Here is a 21,660-nt window from a genome sequence, read left to right as displayed (position 1 = left end):
ACGCCCGCTGAAGGCCCATTCTGCTAACCTGCTAGGCCTGCTAGCTACCTAGAGCTACTTGGAACCCTCCTAACTCCACGATTGGTCTATCGATGTCACCGCACGATGAGGCAAAAACAGACTTACCCCCATTGTGACGTCCCCCAAAGGCCAACTTGCTAGCCCCGTTCAACTAACTGCTAGCTTGCCTGCCCCGATCTGCTAACTGTTGGCCCCTGCTAACTGCTTGCCTTCTAACCCGGTCTGCTAACTGCTAGCCTGCCAGCCCCAGTCTGCTAACTGCTGGCTTGTTTAGCCCCAGCCTACTAACTGTTAGCGTGTTAGCATCGGCCTGCTAACTGTCTGAATCGCCGTGTTCCCAGTCAGCCCAACCACTCACTGGACACACATGTTCACCTGGCTACGCATGCCTCTCTCTAATATCAATATGCCTCGTCCATTACTGTCCTGGTTAGTGATTACTGTCTTATGTCACTGTAGAGCCTCTAGCCCTGCTCAATATGCCTTAACCAACCATTGTGTTCCACCTCCTACATATGCAATGACATCACCTGGTTTAAACATCTCTAGACACTATATCTCTCTCATCATTATTCAATGCCTAGGTTTGCCTCCAATGTACTCACATCCTACCTTCCCTTTGTCTGTACACTATGCCTTGAATCTATGCTATCGTGCTCAGAAACCTGCTCCTTTTACTCTCTGTTCCGAATGTGCTAGACGGCCAGTTCGTATAGCATTTAGCCGTAACCTTATCCTACTTCTCCTCTGTTCCTCTGGTGATGTAGAGGTTATTCCAGGTTCTGCAGTGCCTAGCTCCACTCCCACTCCCCAGGTGCTCTCATTTGCATGTTAACATTAGAAGCCTACACCCTAAGTTTGTTTTACTCACTGATTTAGCACACACTGCCAACCCGGATGTCTTAGCCGTGTCTGAATCCTGGCTTAGGAAAACCACCAAAAACCCTGAAATCTCCATCGCTAACTATAAAAATTTTCGCCAAAATAGAACTGCCAAAGGGGGCGGTGTTGCAATCTACTGCAAAGATAGCCTGTCTGTAACCAAGTCTGTAACCAAACAATTCGAGCTTCTACTTCGAAAAATTCCTCTTTCCAGAAACAAGTCTCTCACTGTTTCCGCTTGCTATAGACCTCCCTCTGCCCCCAGCTGTGCCCTCGATACCATATGTGCCTTGATTGCCTCCATCTATCTTCTGAGCTCGTGCTACTAGGTGACCTAAACTGGGACATGCTTAACAACCCGGCCATCCTACAATCCAAGCTTGATGCCCTCAATCTCACACAAATGATCAATGAACCTGTACATAGCCCATCTGTAAACAGCCCATCTATCTACTTACCTCACCCCATACAGTATTTATTTATCTCCCCAGTATCTCTACATGCACATTCATCTTCTGAACATCTACCATTCCAGTGTTTAATTGCTATATTGTAATTACTTCGGCACCATGGCCTATTTATTGACGTAACTCCCTTATCTTACCTCATTTGCACTCAGTGTAAATATACTTTATGTTTTCTTTTGTTCTACTGTATTATTGACTAAATTTTGTTTATTCCATGTGTAACTCTGTGTTGTTGTATGTGTAGAATTGCTATGCTTTATCTTGGCCAGGTCGCAGTTGCTAATGAGAACTCAACTAGCCTACCTGGTTAAATAAAGGTGGAATAAAAAAGTTCACAGCATTTACGGCTGCAAGTGTCTTGGGGTATGTCTCTATAAGCTTGGCATATCTAGCCACTTGGATTTTTGCCCATTCTTCAAGGCAAAACTGCTCCAGCTCCTTCAAGTTGGATGGGTTCGGCTGGTGTTCAGCAATCTTCAAGTCATACCACAGATTCTTAATTGGATTGAGGTCTGGGCTTTGACTAGGCCATTCCAAGACATTTAAATGTTTCCCCTTAAATCACTCAAGTGTTGCTTTCGCCGTATGTTTAGGGCCATTGTCCTGCTGGAAGGTGAACCTCTGTCCCAGTCTCAAATCTCTGGAAAACTGAAACAGGTTTCCCTCAAGATTTTCCCTGTATTTAGCTCCATCCATCATTCCTTCATTTCTGACCAGTTTCCCAGTCCCTGTCGATGAAAAACATCCCCACAGTGAAGCATGGTGGTGCCAGCGTCCTGCGGTTAGTCAAGGTCATTTGTACATGTAGGTATGGGTAAAGTGACTATGCATAGATAATAGACAGCGAATAGCAGCAGTGTAAAAACAAATGGCGGGGGGGGGGGGGGGGGGGGGGGGGGGGGCAATGTAAATAGTCCGGTGGCCACTTGATTAATTGTTCAGCAGTCTTATGGCTTGAGGGCAGAAGCTCTTAAGGAGTCTTTTGGTCCTAGACTTGGCACTCCGGTACCTCTTGCCGTGAGGAAGCAGAGAGAACAGTCTATGACTTGGGCGACAATTTTTTTGTGTCTTCCTCTGACACAGACTAGTTAAAAGGTACTGGATGGCAGGAAGCTTGCCCCCAGTGATATACTGGGCCTTACGCACTACCCTCTGTAGCGCTTTACGGTCAGATGCCGAGCCATTAGGGTTGCACATTTTGGGGGAAATTCATAGGTGGATACTTTCCGTGGTAATTAACGGGAATTAAGGGGAATATATGCAAATTATATTGATATAATTTAAATGTAAATGTTTTTTGCATTGGATATATTTACCATATCATATGGAGACAGAAACATAAACACTTTACCTTATCATAAGTAGATATATTGCAAATGATTCAATCCTTCCCATATCATTTTTTAAAAACGATTTAGTTACGAATTAAACTTTAATTAAATTAGTTGACTCTTCACATGGGATGATTTCACTGAACAACAAAAGAAAGGGAATATTGAATGATCCCCAATGATGCATCGCATCTCCCAAAAATGTTATCAACATACATCTGTAAAATGATAGTCTAGAAACTAAAGCTTTGGTTGTCTTCCTCTCAGGCTTCCATGTCTTCTACCTGGACCTCCTCAATATCCACCTATTGAACATCCGACTCTGAGGCCTCATCTTCACTGTCACTTTCCGACCTTGTTGAGGATGGTTTGTTGTCAGGCTCAAAAAGCCTCAAATTTGCCCTGATGGCCACCAATTTTTCAACCCTTGTATTGGTCAGCCTGTTGCATGCTTTGATGTGTGTGTGTTCCCAAACAAGAACAAGTTGCGCTCTGAGGCAGCTGATATTGGTGGGATTTGGAGGATGACAGGGGCAACAGGAGAAAAAGCCTCAGATCCACAAAGTCCCTTCCACCAATATGGCTGATGAGATACAGTGGCTTGCGAAAGTATTCACCCCCCTTGGCATTTTTCCTATTTTGTTGTCTTACAACCTGGATTAAAATTGAGTTTTTGGGGGTTTGTATCATTTGATTTACACAACATGCCTACCACTTTGAAGATACAAAATAGTTTTTATTGTGAAAAAAATAAGAAACAAGACAAAAAAACAGAACTTGAGCGTGCATAACTATTCACCCTCCCAAAGTCAATGGATGGGTTCCGCTGGTGTACAGCAATCATTAAGTCATACCACAGATTCTCAATTGGATTGAGGTCTGGGCTTTGACTAAGCAATTCCAAGACATTTTAATGTTTCCCCTTAAACCACCCAAGTGTTGCTTTAGCAGTATGCTTAGGGTCATTATCCTGCTGGATGGTGAACCTCTGTCCCAGTCTCAAATCTCTGCAAGACTGAAACAGGTTTCCCTCAAGAATTTTCCTGTATTTAGCAACATCCATCATTTCTTCAATTCTGGCCAGTTTCCCAGTCCCTGCTGATGGAAAAACATCCCAACAGCATGATGCTGCCACCACCATGCTTCACTGTGGGGATGGTATCTCGGGGTGGCCAGTTTCCCAGTCCCTGCTGATGGAAAAACATCCCAACAGCATGATGCTGCCACCACCATGCTTCACTGTGGGGATGGTATCTCGGGGTGATGAGAGGTATTGGGTTTGAACCAGACATAGCGTTTTCCTTGATGGCCAAAAAGCTACATTTCTGTCTTATCGACCAGAGTACCTTCTTCTATATGTTTGGGAGAACAGTGCCAGGGGTGGTGTAAATAATGTGTGAATACTGTAGCTAGTAGTTCCCCACTGTGTTTACTTTACAGACAGAGGAATCCACACTAATCATGACGTGGGGTTGTTTTGCATGAGATTCACATACAGCCCAATGAGAACATATTCATCAGCCAGTTTATTGGGCACATCAAGGCTGTAGTTTAACCTGGAACAGTGTAGGGTTTCAGAACACAAATGACACACATGATGAGAACAGGGAGGGGAAGAGAGTACTGGGCAAGGACAGGTCTGGAGAGAGCAATATGTCTTGTCTCCGTCATTGAATGAGTCAAAAGATGAAAACAAAGCTGTGTTATGCTATCCCTTTGGGATACATCTGTTGAATTCTCCTGTGAAACAATTACTATAGATATGAATGTGATACTGAACCTGTACTGCATTTTCAAATAATCTACAGTACACAGACATAGGCATTTATATCTTGTATCATAATCTCCTTATGGGAATTTGATCTAAATAGTCAGTGTTTGGGTTTTCAACAGTGAAAGTATTGTAAGTAAATGAATGTCAAAACGTTAATATGTCATTGGTTTGACATTTAGAAAAATTCACAAGTAACCTATAGCTCCAAGATGCAAAGCCTAGTCATGCACGAACTACCACTCTGTCTAATAACGCTAATGATTTCAATAAGCATTTCAAGATTGAATGAGTGATTTTTGCTAAGTACTGTTTGCTTACTACACTCGCAAGACCAAAACCCAACGTTAACCACGTTGTCAACAGCCCTGAAATGCCAGAAGAAGAGAACATGCCCCCATTCAACCTCTACTAATCATCACATCCACTCAAGGTACTATGGATCAGCATGAGTAGGGCTGTGGAGGTCATGACATTTTGTCAGCCGGTGATTGTCAAGCAAATAACTGTCAGTCTCATGGTAATTGACCGTTAATTAACATAAATACATTTAGCAACTTCTGTCTTCCACGCATAGCCTACAAGCTACTGATGCTGACCTTTGGAACATCTACATTTTTAAAAGTAAAAAAAAATCCATGTAATATAGCCTACACCATCACAATAAATCTATTATTTATTTTAGAGCGGTCTAAAGAAACATCATATGAAGAAAATGTAGTTTGCCTGTGATAATAAATTATCACTCTTTGAGAATAACCTATCCAGACGGTAGATGCGCATCACTTCGTAGTGGCATCTTTTTTTACTTTTGAAAAATATTCTGTACTATTACATCAAGTTTTTTTTTACTATAAAATAGGTGTCTTGACTGTGATAAGGGCTCGGGAAATAAGAGTGTCTGCTAAATGAAAAAAGCAAGGCTATGCCATTGCACGGTCACAGGTTTCTACAAGCAAGAGCAACTGCTGAGGTTACTGCCTTTTTGAAGATTGTGTTCAACGATATAATATAACTAGTTGATATCAAGGATTCAATAAATGTATCTTAAATGGCACTTGCTTTTTTATTGACTGAATATTTATGGAGCAATTTAGCAATAAGGATTTGATATTTGTAATGGTCATGATAAATTTGGCATCGTCGAGCTCTATTGGCTTAGGCCTATATATAGATAAATGCGGACATATTTCTTCCAGTGCAGGCCGTGAGTTCTAAAAATATATCATTTTTTAAATGTAAATACTTGAACAGTCAAACAATGTCAAATGCCCATCCCTAGAAGGTTCATATCTTTACAAACCTGGCTCTATGAATGGGGTCCGTGTTTAAACCAATGGAGCCTTTGTCTCATCAAGCGCAGGTGCAGTTCCTATATGTAGAGATGGAGGACTCACTGACGCCAGAAAACTATGTGTGTAACTTCTCCTGTAACTTTCCTTGGTTCTACCTGGCTCGCTCAGTCAAATCAAATGTTATTGGTCACATACACATATTTAGCAGATGTTATTGCGGGTGTAGCAAAATGCTTGTGTTCCTAGCTCCAAAAGTGCAGTAATATCTAACAATTCACAACAATACACACAAATCTAAAGTGTGTGTGTGCGCGTGTATCTACCGTGTACTTATATCCAGAGTCCAAAGCTGACATTACGAGCCAGCAAAACAGAAAATAAAAGAACTTACAAGTATGTAAAAGGGACTGTAGTTGCATGTCAATCATTGTAAAAAATTACAGAGAGTGATTAAGTTAAGTACATGTTCAGTACACTGAAAACAGAAAAAAGGAACTTGAGAGAGAGACTCAAAGCTAATATTAATGACTTGCAGCAGTTACTTTAACTCTCCCAGGTAATGTGGGACGCCTATGAAAAGCATTGTAATAGATACCCTAATGAACGGTTAATGGTCTTTACTATGCATACACCATCTAGCATATTTCAGATATATCCTTGAGTATCACTTTGTAAACACATAGGAAATCAGAAGAGTGACTGATTCCACTGCAGTGTATGCTCTATAATGACTATGTCTGCATCTGAAGAAGCACCATATTCCCTACAATAGAGCACTACTTTAGACCAGTCCTGGCCGTGGTCAAAAGTAGTGCACTATATACTGTAGGGAATAGCATGCCATTTCGGACCCAGCCTCAATCCATTTGAATTAGTTCACGTACGCATTTGCGCCACCTGTCACGCCCTGATCTGTTTCACCTGTCGTTGTGCTTGTCTCCAACCCCTCCAGGTGTCACTCATCTTCCCCACTTATCTCTGGGTATTTATACCTGTGTTTTCTGTCTGTCTGTGCCAGTTCATCTTGTTTGTCAAGCTTACCAGCGTTTGTCCTGTCAGCTCCTGTCTTTCCCAGCCTATTTTTTTCTCGTCCTCCTGGTTGTTGACCATTGCCTGTCCTGACCCTGTACCCACCCGCCTGACCACTCTGCCTGTCCCTGAGCCTGCCTGCCGTCCTGTACCTTTGCTCCTACTCTGGATTATCGACCCTTGTCTGCCTTGACCTGTCGTTTGCCTGCCCCTGTTGTTACAATAAACATTATTACTTCACACAGTCTGCACTTGGTCTTACCTTGATCCCTGTTACCACCAAACCATTCTCCAAAGCAGTACGCCCGCTTGGGTCACTTACCCCCTTCCTTTCAACAGATCTGAAGCAGCCCTAGCCAACGTTTTTTTCTGCTCAACTTCATTATTCTTGGTACTATAAGGCAGCTATTTACACCAGACAAAAGAGTGAGACAACACAAACCTCCACAAATTAGCTGCATATATCCAAAAATGTTTAGAAAAATAAAGATTGGTTAGTAGGATTCATACTGACGTGTGGATTTTAAGGGGGCTTAGAGGTGTTCATTTTCATGACTAATATGTACAGTTAGGTTCTGTCTTTGATTCTGTCTTTGAAAATTCTGTATACCCAGCATTATTGCAGTCTTTCTGACTGATATATCAGATACTCACTTCTTAGTGGAGTAAGGGTTCCCTGACGTGGGCATGGAGTGGGAGAGCATGAAGTCATTGGTGCTATTCATTGGTCTGGGAGGCCTGTAGTGCAGGAGACAAACATGATCATGTTCAAACAGTCATCATCAAATGGAAGGGAAGCAACTGTCGCATAACTGTGTGTGTTTGTGTGTGTGTGTGTGTGTGTGTGTGTGTGTGTGTGTTTGTGCGTGCGTGCGTGCGTGTGTGCGCATCGAGATCTCAGAGGGCCGAACGAGCATTGAATGGGGCTGGGGAGTTGGAACACAATAGCTGCAGTTTTTGATTGTGACACATCACATAAAGAATGTGTGCGTGTGGATTTCCTCCTCACTCATCCGAAGGTCATTAACTCCTCATAATCTTATTGTTTACATGACCTAAAAAGGTATTCACATGTGGCGCAAAGGAGGGACAGAATAATTGATGCAGAAACCTGTAGTGAACTGCACACAAGTTTGTTGTGCTAAAATTAAGGTGCCACTTTGAGGAACTACAGGGCATAGCATATAAGGATTGACCCTGGAGGATCAACATGATCCGATTAAACAACAGACAAAAGAATATGGCACTAGCTACTAGTAATATAATACACTACCTTCTATAGCACTTGATCTAATTAAAAGGAATAGCAGCATATTCTACATATTCTAGCAAGTATTCAAAGCAAACTTACCAAGTGTCTCTATTTTGCAGCAAGAAAATAACAAAGAGATAAGTTACAATCACCCATGCATGCACTACAACGGCCACAGTGAGTGGTACAACTGAATTCACTTTCACATGAAAATAATCTATGTAGGTGTCAAAATCAACATTTGTCTCAGATTCTCAGCCCTTAAAATGCATTGCTACTCTTTTCCACACTACAGCTTAGACATCTAACTAGGGTTGCTAAATTTTGGGAACTTTCAATAAATTCCCTGGTTTTCCAGAAATCCTGGTTGGAGGCTTACATTTCCTGCTTATTCTCTCCTGATTCCGGGTATCTTCCAACAGGTATTTCGGGAAAACCAGGACATTTATTGAAAGTTCCCGGAATATAGCAACCCTACATATGACTTGGCTTAGCTGTCAAGGGTTGGAAAAGTAATGCATCAAATATATACTGTAGCACTACAAGACCGTGGCTTCATATTGTCATTGTTCATTTCCAGAACACACACAAAGAAAAATGGAGCAAAGATGAAACATCTGTTTTTACCAATTGTGGTTATTACTTTGGGGATACAGGGCTGTAGTATGGGATTATGGGATGGATCTGAAATTGACAGGAATTTAATAGGATGACTGTGGTCTTGAATACAAGTGATACTGTATGAATAGAATAGCTCCATACTTACACAATGTGGGCTAGGTTCAGAGGTTTTTCTGGCATGTCAGGAAACATGGGGTGTAAAGGTTCTCTGCTAGATGCACAGCTCAGTGATTTGCTGAGAGCATTAGATAACTTCTTAGCAGGCGATTTCTGGGAGAAACAGAAACATATGATTTCAGAGGGCAAGAAGAGGTACTTAAAACAGAGTCATTACTTTCAAAATATCATATAGGATTAGATGCCACTGACCAAAATGTCACAGCACATACAGTACAATCCATATATAAAATGCATTTCTCCACTGCCTATCCATATCATTTAAATGTGTCTGGCCACATGTAGAACATCAGATATCAAGGGAAATACACTGCATGTAATATTCCTTGCCACAGGTGAGGGAATCAAATCACACTTTCATCATCCATCCCTATAGCACTGTAATGTGTTGGGTGAAGCTGAGCAGAAATCGCTGGCTGGCGTCCCCCTCCTCTCCCCACCCCGTCACCCCCCTTACCCATGACGTGTACTCCTTCATTTGGTGCTGGTTGCTATGGGAACCACTGGCATGCCCCCTCCAGAAGCAGTCCTGACAGAGCTGGTAATTATGACATTGTTGGCAGCGGTAGCGGAAGCCCATTATACTCTCACTGTGGCAGTAGGAGCACTCGACCGGGTGAAACACTGCAGGGGCGGAGGGGGCAAGGTGGGGGGGCACACACACCAACATGTGCATTCAAGTCCACATACACACACGGGCGTACATATACACACACACCCCAAACGTTGTTAATACAAACACAAATTGGTTTGCAACTGATATCTTTATATAAGACAACAGCACAGTTTTGCAGGTCTCTCAGACAGCGTTCTTCAAATAAAGGAGTGTGTTCTGTGAACATCAGTGTGTGTGTGAGACTAATGACTAATTTTGTACCTTGTCAATCACGAGGGATTGGGCAGGGTGATGTGATGGTGGAAGGGTTTGTATGTGTGTGTGTGTGTTTGCACAAGTGTGTCTACTATGTGGTGACTCAATGTGATGGTGTGAGACAAAATTCATACCCAGTGCTACCCAGGAACGTGTTAAATATGCCGTGGTGGCGGTGATGGCTCACCATTCTCCACATTAGCCAAGCGATGCATGAGTGGTAACCACACCAGACACTGAGGAGGAGGATCTGACATCATCGTGTCCAGGAATGTGTTGAGGGAGACCTTTTTCTGTCGACATGCAGTAGAGAGGACAGAGTTACACATCACATACAGGTTATGCATATGGGGTAGCTAGTACTACAAAGAAAATTTAGTTTTATAAAGGATGTTTTATACACAATTACAACATCCATCCAGTCTCTATACCTATAGTGTGTTATTCATTCATTCATTCATTGATTTACTTGAAAATGTATGTTAATTTTCAGTGTAAATGGGGACTCTTACCTGCTGTGCAAAGCAGGTTCTTGTGGCTTGCTCAGTATAGCCAAAGGAAGGCCCCTCAAAAACAGTCATTGGCAATTTGAGAACCTCCCTCAGAAACTGGTCGAATTGGGAGTACACCATTATGCCACCAGGGTCTGATATCTGTGAAAAAATATCTGTGAAGAAAATGGGAGGGGAGGCATTACTGCAAAATATATATAAATAATTTATCAAATTAATTGTCAGCTGTCACCATTGTTAGCTAATTGCAGCATTAGACAGTGCAATCATGCTGTGTATTGCATTTACAAAGAACAAAAACAAATTAAAGCTGTGTAGCAATACATAGTAATTACCACAAAACATAAGCTAAAATACCCTAACCTTCCATTTACTTTCCCCATGAGTTGCTGCGGCTGTCTGATGCACTAGATTTGGTGGATTATGTAATAAACCCTATCCTTCAGATTATAAATAATGACTTCTCCCAGCCGTGGAGAGTTAAGGGCCACTGTTCTCTTTTTCATCTAGGAACAATAGTGCACGCATACAGACTTCAAGGGGAAAACCCACTGGAACCAAATGTTGTTGTATTACTAAATTCCTCAATAGAGAGAGACTAAACACATTTTAAATTGTTCAGGATAACTATTAATAAGTTAACAAAAAGCTAACATTGACAATTCATTCTCTGCAAATGGTTAATTCTCTCTCTAATGTATTATTCTTAACAAAGATGAACGGGTGAGCTTACATCTTAATTTATCCAAAATCTTTCCTCCGCAGATGGTTGCTAGGGCCATCTTCACAACAAAGACAGACATTTTTCCGAGGCCTTCCCTAAAAGAGGAAATGTGTTTAGTATTTGTGTACTTGTATAATTTGAACAGGTCAAGAATATACAGTTTAAGAATAATACTTGCAATGATTTAAACACTTTAACATTAAAAGGATACTCCAGAGTCAGATGAACTCGTCAATACCATTTTTATGTCCCTGCGTGCAGTTTGGAGGAAGTTGCTAACTAGCGTTAGCATAACTGCTAACTAGCGTAAGCATAACTGCTAACTACAATATATATACCAAAGTACATGGACAACCCTTCAAATTAGTGGATTCAGCTATATCAGCCACACCTGTTGCTGACAGGTGTATAAAATTGAGCACACAGCCATGCAATATCTATAGACAAACATACTGAAGAGCGCAGTGACTTTCAACTTGGCACAGTATTAGGATTTTTAAAAAACATTTTATTTAAAAATCGTCTGTCCTCGGTTCCAAACTTCCTCTGGAAGCAACATCAGCACAAGAACTGTTCGTCGAGAGCTTCATGAAATGGGTTTCCATGGCAGAGCACCCCACACAAGCCTAAGATCACCATGCGCAATGCCAAGTGAAGGGCTGGAGTGGTGTAAAGTTCGCCGCCATTGGACTCTGGAGCAGTGGAAACGCGCTCTATGAAGTGATGAATTACGCTTCACAATCTGACATTCCGATGACAAATCTGGGTTAGGCGGATGCCAGGAGAACGCTACCTGCCCCAATGCATAGTGCCAACTGTAACATTTGGTGGGAGGAGGAATAATGACCTGGGGTTGTTTTTCATGGTTTGGGCTAGGCCCCTTAGTTCCAGTGAAGGGAAATCTTAACACTACAGCATAAAATGATATTCTAGATGATTCTGTGCTTCCAACTTTGTGGCAACAGTTTGGGAAAGGCCCTTTCCTGTTTCAGCATGACAATGCCCCCGTGCACAAAGCGAGGTTCATACAGAAATGGTTTGTCGAGATCGGTGTGGAAGAACTTGACTGGCCTGCACAGAGCCCTGACCTCAACCCCATCGAATACCTTTGGGATGAATTGGAATGCCGATTGCGAGCCAGACCTAATCACCCAACATCAGTGCCTGACCTCACTAATGCTCTTGTGGCTAAATGGAAGCAAGTCTCTACAGCAATGTTCCAACATCTAGTGGAAAGCCTTCCCAGAAGAGTGGAGGCTGTTATAGCAGCAACGGTGGGACCAACTCCATATTAATTCCCATAATTTTGGAATGAGATATTCGACGAGCTGGTGTCCACAAACTTTTGGTCATGTAGTGTAGCATTAGAGAAATGACTGGATATCTATGGTAACTGCTAGCATGCTAGTAAATACCATATAATTCCAGTCATTGCACTAACCGTAGTTAGCATTTGTTCACAAAACTATGTTTAACTTCCTTCATACTGGATTCAGAAACCTAAAAATGGTATCCATGAGTTCATCTGACTCTGGGGAAGTAAATAAAGGACTTCATTGCCAAAATCCTTAGTATCCCTTTAAGTTGCTCTTATACCTGTGCAACCTGCCTGGAACGGCAGGTAGCCTAGTGGTTAGAGTGTTGGGCCAGTAACATAAAGGTTGCTACATCAAATCCCTGAGCTGACAAGGTAAAAATCTGTCATTCTGCCCCTGACCAAGGCAGTTAACCCACTGTTCCTAGGCTGTAAATAAGACTTTGTTCTTAACTGACTTGCCTAGTTAAATAAATTAAAAATAACGCTTAAAACAAGCAAAAAGGGCCCAATTGCATTTATCTTCACTATGTAATTTTTACTGTTTACTTTCTCTTGTCTTTCATCAGAAGTAAAGATGAATCAATGGCACAAGAACATTGTGAGACCATTGCATCGTTATAACAACATTCAGTCTGGACTTCCATCCTCCCATGAAAGACCTTGTGTACTGTGAACAGATTTATCACCTATCAACACTTCCCTTCAATTAAATGACACACGCACACACACGCACGCACACACACACACACACACACACACACACACACATACACACACACACACACACAGAAAAAAACGGCCCGTCATCATGCTCAGTGAACGTCCCACAGTAATGAGGTGATGGTGGATACTCACGGGTCATAGGCAGCCAGGAGAAAGTTGAGTAGCAGACTGATGGACTGTTCCACATTGATCTGGTGTGTGGTGGGCATGCGCTTGTTGAGCTGGTAGAAGATGGTTGATAGTATTGCTTCCAGGCGAGCCACAGTGAACTCTGTGTTGAGGTCCATGGTGTTCAGGCCGTTCTCTCTGAACGCCTCGATCACGTTCCAGATGTCCACCAAATGGACTGTAAAATAACAGAATGGAATAGAATCCAATAGAAATGCATGTACACTGTTCTCTTTTAGCGGTCATTTTTTAGAGACAACTTTACAACTATTACTATCAAACACAGGATATCACACCATACTCACAACTATTACTATCAAACACAGGATATCACACCATACTCACGACTATTACTATCAAACACAGGATATCACACCATACTCACGACTATTACTATCAAACACAAGATATCACACCATACTCACAACTATTACTATCAAAGCAGGATATCACACCATACTCACGACTATTACTATCAAACACAGGATATCACACCATACTCACGACTATTACTATCACACCATACTCACGACTATTACTATCAAACACAGGATATCACACCATACTCACGACTATTACTATCAAACACAGGATATCACACCATACTCACAACTATTACTATCACACACAGGATATCACACCATACTCACGACTATTACTATCAAACACAGGATATCACACCATACTCACAACTATTACTATCAAACACAGGATATCACACCATACTCACGACTATTACTATCAAACACAGGATATCACACCATACTCACGACTATTACTATCAAACACAGGATATCACACCATACTCACGACTATTACTATCAAACACAGGATATCACACCATACTCACGACTATTACTATCAAACACAAGATATCACGCCATACTCACGACTATTACTATCAAACACAGGATATCACACCATACTCACGACTATTACTATCAAACACAGGATATCACACCATACTCACGACTATTACTATCAAACACAGGATATCACACCATACTCACGACCATTACTATCAAACGCAGGATATCACACCATACTCACGACCATTACTATCAAACGCAGGATATCACACCATACTCACGACCATTACTATCAAGCATAGGATATCACACCATACTCACGATTGCATTTCTTCTGAACAAATCTGAGTTTGCAAGCAGTTCTATATGTCGACAATCTTATGGAATCCAACTCTTGTGCCCCTGTAGGAAAAATACATTAATTGTGAAAGGCAATATGAAAGACAGTAACACAGGAATGCTGCTGAGGATAGACTGTGCGGAGCTCTTGGGAGAAAAGTGTTGATCATAGGCTATTCATGTGGACATTAACACTAGATGTGTGTCTAGTTTTCCGAATGAACGCTGTTCTTCTGTGTAGGCCTATAATGGATGCTAATGATATTAATATTTTGTAGAAGTAACCTAGTAAATGACTTGGTAAATGTCATTAATAACATTATTATGTATACTATAGTTATAATACTTGGAATGTGTGTCTCTCTTTAGAGATGGCCCTGGACACTTACGCATCTCTGCGAACAGTTGTCGTCTCTCCGCCATGATGTCGCCACTCCTCCCACGATCTTCAATCATTCTGATCAGAAGGAGAGGAAAACTGAGTGACTATTCATTAGTAATGACTTAGCAGGATTACACCACTGGATATGACAGTTTACTTTCTAATAGTGATACCTTTGTAATGGATGAATGTGTGCAGCAAAATATAGTGCTTCCCAGGTAATCATTTTGCCATTTGAATACATGAATGTAACACTACTAACTCAACAGCTTGTTAGTAGTTGTAGTATTATTTACATAGTAGTGCTACTGCTCAGCTGTAACTTCTATCATGTACTGTATGTCCTACGGTCCTACTGACTCGATGCATTTAGCAAGCCCTCAGTACAGAGTTAAACACACTATTCAACAAGCGCAACACTATCCCCTTGGCTATCACCACCATTACACTCTACATACTGTATCATCATCCACTTGATGTCACTATCCACACACTATTTTCTAAATTCACTTCATTGCCTGAATCCGCACAAGATACTGTATTAGTAGTTCCAAGAGGCCGTCACTAAACATCATCTGTAAAATTATTGACACTTAGGGTCATTTTTTTTCATCAATGCTGAGCATTTTTTACCTCCTCACACTGCCCATCTTCACTTGAATAAATGGTGGCATGCATGACCAGTGTTTCCTCTATATTTATTTAAATTGTGGCAGTCACTCCAAAAAATACGATGTAAAATGTTTTCATTGTAAACTTAAATGACTAAAACTAAATATACTGTACAGTATGTAGAAAAGATAATGGAGCTATGCATTTTAAATAAGGTAATCTTTGAGAACTAACAAAACTGTCCAGTGTTTCCAGGTTCCTATGAAATATGAACTATAATTACCTACAATATGAGTGAAATAGTTTTCCTTCCAAAAACTGGTAGCTAAGTATGTTAAAAAGCAGATGTTCTATGTCGGAATGGTATGGGTGTACCCCAACAACAGAATGGTATGGGTGTACCCCAACAACAGAATGGTATGGGTGTACCCCAACAACAGAATGGTATGGGTGTACCCCAACAACAGAATGGTATGGGTGTACCCCAACAACAGAATGGTGTGGGTGTACCCCAACAACAGAATGGTGTGTGTGTACCCCAACAACAGAATGGTATGGGTGTACCCCAACAACAGAATGGTATGGGTGTACCCCAACAACAGAATGGTGTGGGTGTACCCCAACTACAGAATGGTGTTGGCGTACCCCAACTACAGAATGGTGTTGGCGTACCCCAACAACAGAATGGTGTGGGTGTACCCCAACAACAGAATGCTGTGTGTGTACCCCAACAACAGAATGGTGTGTGCGTACCCCAACAACAGAATGGTATAGGTGTACCCCAACAACAGAATGGTGTGTGTGTACCCCAACAACAGAATGGTATAGGTGTACCCCAACAACAGAATGGTGTGGGTGTACCCCAACAACAGAATGGTATAGGTGTACCCCAACAACAGAATGGTGTGGGTGTACCCCAACAACAGAATGGTGTGGGTGTACCCCAACAACAGAATGGTATGGGTGTACCCCAACAACAGAATGGTATGGGTGTACCCCAACAACAGAATGGTGTGGGTGTACCCCAACAACAGAATGGTATGGGTGTACCCCAACAACAGAATGGTATGGGTGTACCCCAACAACAGAATAGTGTGGGTGTACCCCAACAACAGAATGGTATGGGTGTACCCCAACAACAGAATGGTATGGGTGTACACCAACAACAGAATGGTGTGGGTGTACCCCAACAACAGAATGGTATGGGTGTACACCAACAACAGAATGGTGTGGGTGTACCCCAACAACAGAATGGTATGGGTGTACCCCAACAACAGAATGGTATGGGTGTACACCAACAACAGAATGGTATGGGTGTACCCCAACAACAGAATGGTATGGGTGTACCCCAACAACAGAATGGTGTGGGTGTACCCCAACAACAGAATGGTATGGGTGTACCCCAACAACAGAATGGTGTGGGTGTACCCCAACAACAGAATGGTATGGGTGTACACCAACAACAGAATGGTGTGGGTGTACCCCAACAACAGAATGGTATGGGTGTACACCAACAACAGAATGGTGTGGGTGTACCCCAACAACAGAATGGTATGGGTGTACCCCAACAACAGAATGGTATGGGTGTACCCCAACAACAGAATGGTATGGGTGTACCCCAACAACAGAATGGTATGGGTGTACCCCAACAACAGAATGGTATGGGTGTACCCCAACAACAGAATGGTGTGGGTGTACCCCAACAACAGAATGGTGTGTGTGTACCCCAACAACAGAATGGTATTGGTGTACCCCAACAACAGAATGGTATGGGTGTACCCCAACAACAGAATGGTATGGGTGTACCCCAACAACAGAATGGTATGGGTGTACCCCAACAACAGAATGGTGTGGGTGTACCCCAACAACAGAATGGTGGGGGCATATACCAGTCATTAAAAATATTAATACAGTAGACCACTGATTGGCCAGCTCATTCTCCCCAAGACCACTGATTGGCCAGCTCATCTTTCTCAGTAGTATGACATCATATTCTATAGCCTTGGTCACACTGCAGGACTTAATGCTCAAATCCGTTTTGTTTTTCAAATCCGTTTTGGAATATCGACTGTCCAAATGGCAAATTTACAAGTGGCAAATGGGATGTGTGTGTTCAGATAGCAGTTATTTGCTAACATGGCTACGCTAGTGGTGTAGGCTGATTGGTGGTGGTGCTCGTGCTTCCTATCACTCAGAAGTTCTGTAGCAAACTAAGGTGACAACAATGCCTGACATGGACGTTTCTCATTTGCTTAGAATGTTCAAAAGCAAAGTATAAGAACACTTTTAAAGCCTTAAAGGATAAGATGATCCAACTTTCAAAATTAGTTATTTTTGTCTAGCCATAGCAGTCAACTATCTATCTAGGTAGCGGTTTAGCTTTCTAGCACATTAACTAATTTGTTTGTAAACAATGAACAAGCTAGTTAGCTACCACATGTTCTTGTCAAACTGTCAACAGAGTAACTAGCAAGCAACAAGATATACCAAATAACAGTGTAAAACTTTAGGGCAAATAAATCACATTTGACCTTTCAGACACAAGCCGTATGGCCAGGAATCAAATTTGTATCTGATTTCAAAAGAATCTACGAAAATGGTTTGAAATATGGCTTGAAATATATAATTCCATGTGCTTTTTGGCTGTTCGGGAATGCAGGAAAAAGAACAGATTCAAGTGGGATATGCCAAAAAATTGGATTTGAGGCAATTCAAACTGCCATGTGAACAAGGCTTAAGAGAAAACAGCAAGCATTTTTTAAACGGTCTGTTTAAGATGCAAGTTTGAGATGTGGTTCGTCTCCAATTTATGCTTTGGCCACCAATGCGAGTATAGGTTGAGTCAACAATATTATTTGGGTATGAGTTAACAGAATATGAACTTTTAAAAGTTAGATTTTCACTGGACAGTTACTTTAAAAGTCCAAATGTGTAGAATTGCAGGAAATTAGCTTTAACTGAACATGTTCTCTCAGCACCATGATTTTTTGTTGTTGTAGAATTACAGGAAACTAGCTTTAAAACTGTAAAATATTATCTCTGCCCCATGGTAAAATGTGTAGAATTGCAGGAAATTAGCTTTAAAACAGCAAAAACCAGTCTGTGCAGCCAAGAGGGACTCTAAAATCCTAGGGGAAACACTGATGACAGATATGTTCTTACCGGTTGACCTTCAGGACACATGCAAACAAAAGTCAGGGCATTGAAAAACTTGAGTGAAACAAGGAAGAGTGTTTCACAGGGGGCAGAGTGGCAGAGCGAGCGAACGCTCACACCATGCCTCGCTGCACTGTCCAAGGCTGTCTAATACACATAGTCATATGCTAAGTTGCCATAGTAACAAAGAATCTCGTCACTCCATTGTCCATTTAAAAAAAAAATAGGGTGCAATGTCTTCGTATCCCCTTAGAGTGGTCCAAGTTTGTGGAGCAATGGTTTTCACCACCCTCTCGTCATACATCTTCTCTTGAAGATCTAACAGGCACCATTAATGTTTGAATCAGGATTTGAATACATTGTAATTACAAATAGAATAAAACTAGGATAGAACTTGTCAATTATACAATGAGAACAGAAATGATTAACAACTTTGACTCATTACACTCGTTCTACTAAGACTGGCCAATTTTCAACAAATAAGACTTTATAATTTATATAATTGAAAGTGATAAATATGCTAATATTATGCAGGAACTTCCAAATGTTTCATTACAAATTCTAATTCAAGGTACTGTACACATAAACAAAGATGACAACTATTTTTCTGCACACAGATCCTTTTCTGCAGAGTTACGCCCTCTATGGTAACACTGGGTAAAATTGGTTAAAAAAATACTGAAATCATTAGACACGGTATTTATACAATAAAGATGACTGTAAACAAAAACTATCTGTCTGTAATGTAAAGTTTTAGTTGAAGTAAGTAACAACAATGTAAAACACTTTTTAGTTAATAATTCATGAATCATCCAAGAGCAATCTACGGTAGATGTCTCATATACAGTAGTACAGAAACACATAACTAACTAATAATAACATGTTAACATACTCAAACTCCCTTTTCATATCACAAAAGTAACAGAGACAAGTTCTTGTGCTAAGTATTTGACCTTACAAAGGCTATTTTTAAACTGTGAAATAAATAGCTAAGATTGACACAAACTACTATTCCCCTGGTGAAGATTGAAAACTACAAGCAACACAAATCAGGAGATTACAAACTTGTCCATGTTGAACGTACCCTTCAGAATGTACCATGTTCCTCTGTTTCCTTCTCCTTCTCCTTGTCTGTCTGTGTGCTACTCCAAAGGTTTGTCTTTCTTAACAACTGTACAGAGTATAAAGCCCTCTCTACCAGGCAAGCATGACAACAAAAGCAGCCAGCCTCAGTTGGACGGTGGTTTGCTTAGCTACAGTCAGATATCTGAAATTAGAAACTGTCAGGACACAGCTTGTGCTGCTGCCTCTATCTTTAACTTCAAATGAGCAGGCTCCACATTCTTGTACAGATTTGCTGGCTCTCCAGTTGCAGTCCCTTCCAACCTCTCGCTTGGCGCCTGCCCAGCAAGCATTACTCTTGCTCTGTGCCAGTGTCAAATACACTTGCAGTATTAGAAAATAACTGCCCTGAAACGAGCAAATCATCGTACACCATAAACTAAACATTGCAGATGACTTGTAACTCTCCACCTCTGCCAGAATCAAACTGAGGCTATAAAGTCCGTTTCTCTCAGCGTTATTAAAATGATCACATTTATTGCTGCAGGGGATATATACTCTCTTGCCCAGTTATTAACTGAGTTCCAGGCCCGCTGAACCATTCCCTTATAAGTCCTTTATTTATATTATGGCTCTATTTTTACCACAGGCGAAGAAAGAAAAGCACAGGAGTCTGTGGTGTTTTTCATGTATATTCTTAAACTACTTGGATCAGGTTGTCATACAGTATTTCCGGGACACGAGCAGTTGCTTGAGTTGTGGCCCTGCATATGCCCATAGCAGACTGAGTCATAAGCTACATATTGCAGCTGTTCATGTATTTACTTTCATCCACTGATTGCCCAGTGTTATTTTTACATCATTAGAATATAATTGATGTTGGCACCTGATTTCCAACCACAGTGTAGAGCTGGGTGTAGAGCTGTCTACTTTGTTCAGTTATGAAGTTAACTGTACAGAAATCACCAACAAAAACGCCCATCACATATTGAAATGGTGTATTTATAGCAGCCTATATAGTCAGTTAATAAGAAGTCTAAACAGTCTTATGTTGTCTGTCTGGGAGTCTATTACACTGGACACTGCATGTCTCTGAGTTGCCCCAGTCAGTTCTCGTGGGGCCTCTGGCCTGGGCAGACAGAACTGAACTGGTACAACTCAGAGACATTGCAAAGAGGCCATGGGTCATTGCTCCACAAGACAAAAACTCACGAGTGTTCTTGACGTGTTTATGGTTGTTGTTCCTGAATAGAACTGTGTGGTTCCTGAACTGACACTGTGTTCCAACGTGAACTCCTTGATGGAGGAAAAAAAAACTGATACTGGCAACTTTATACTGGTGATTAGTGAAGCTGCTTCAGGTAATCTCTGCAACAGAAACAACTGGATGGGTAGGAAATGTATGAGCTATATACCAAACTGTTGGTTAATGATGCCATTACAGTTTTACAACCAGCCATGATGGCCATGTCAATGACTAGATTATTTTATCTAGAATGGATCATGCTCAGCTCTAGTGTATTTCAGAAAGAATTGAGAAACAGTAAGATATTTCAATGTTTTTGTCAAACACACATGATGAGTGAAGAAAGGCAACAGGCAGCAGATGACAGATTCATATGCACATCGATTGCAAAATAACCTGTATCCCTGTAACGACAGAAGCATCCCTACAAATGAGCGACATAACGGTGTCATTTTTACAACATCCAAATAGTCAATAGTTTAACCTATTAATTGGCATGCATTTTGCCTCGTGATACATTTTTTTTCTCGATCTCACTAGTTCCCACTACACAGTAACTTGGATTTTAAGCGAGTGATAATGTCGTTTCACTACCGATGTTGCAGTGCATTTGTGCTGTCTATACTTACCAGGACATCGAGGCATGGTCATAAAACTGCATTGTTTACCTCCAGGAATTGAAGTGTCAGCCGTATCCATATATATGATTACGATTCATTTAGACCAATTCCCCATTACACCTAGAACGCTGCTAATCCTGTTATTACTAACGCGTTTTGCAATGGTGCTGTATTCGAAATGTTCGCGTAACGTTAGCACTACCCAACATTTGCTTCGTGTATGTGGCCTCTGCCGATGACGTAATGCGGAATCTCTTAACTTGCGCCAGTGT

The 21,660-nt window shown here is 41.3% G+C and overlaps 1 protein-coding gene across 4 annotated transcripts in view; it reads right to left on the bottom strand.

The window, feature by feature from the left end:
* LOC139387523 (dystrobrevin alpha-like) overlaps window positions 1–21,660 on the bottom strand; it is a 37,213-nt gene extending 15,553 nt beyond the window's left edge. For 2 of the 4 annotated variants that reach the window (XM_071133809.1, XM_071133810.1), the window contains exons 1-10: window positions 19,545–19,786; window positions 14,700–14,767; window positions 14,293–14,373; window positions 13,127–13,340; window positions 10,963–11,048; window positions 10,230–10,384; window positions 9,905–10,010; window positions 9,304–9,470; window positions 8,815–8,939; window positions 7,451–7,534 (exon numbers count right to left, since the gene is read on the bottom strand). In XM_071133809.1, the coding sequence (XP_070989910.1) occupies window positions 7,451–7,534; window positions 8,815–8,939; window positions 9,304–9,470; window positions 9,905–10,010; window positions 10,230–10,384; window positions 10,963–11,048; window positions 13,127–13,340; window positions 14,293–14,373; window positions 14,700–14,767; window positions 19,545–19,561 (1,103 nt within the window). In that variant the 5' untranslated portion in view covers window positions 19,562–19,786. Of the gene's footprint in view, window positions 1–7,450; window positions 7,535–8,814; window positions 8,940–9,303; window positions 9,471–9,904; window positions 10,011–10,229; window positions 10,385–10,962; window positions 11,049–13,126; window positions 13,341–14,292; window positions 14,374–14,699; window positions 14,768–19,544; window positions 19,787–21,397 lie in introns of those variants that run through there. The other 2 variants (XM_071133811.1, XM_071133812.1) reach the window with 2 other exon arrangements.

Source organism: Oncorhynchus clarkii, chromosome 28 (assembly GCF_045791955.1).
Source record: "Oncorhynchus clarkii lewisi isolate Uvic-CL-2024 chromosome 28, UVic_Ocla_1.0, whole genome shotgun sequence".
NCBI lineage: Eukaryota > Metazoa > Chordata > Actinopteri > Salmoniformes > Salmonidae > Oncorhynchus > Oncorhynchus clarkii.
This window is presented reverse-complemented; position numbering and strand designations above follow the sequence as displayed.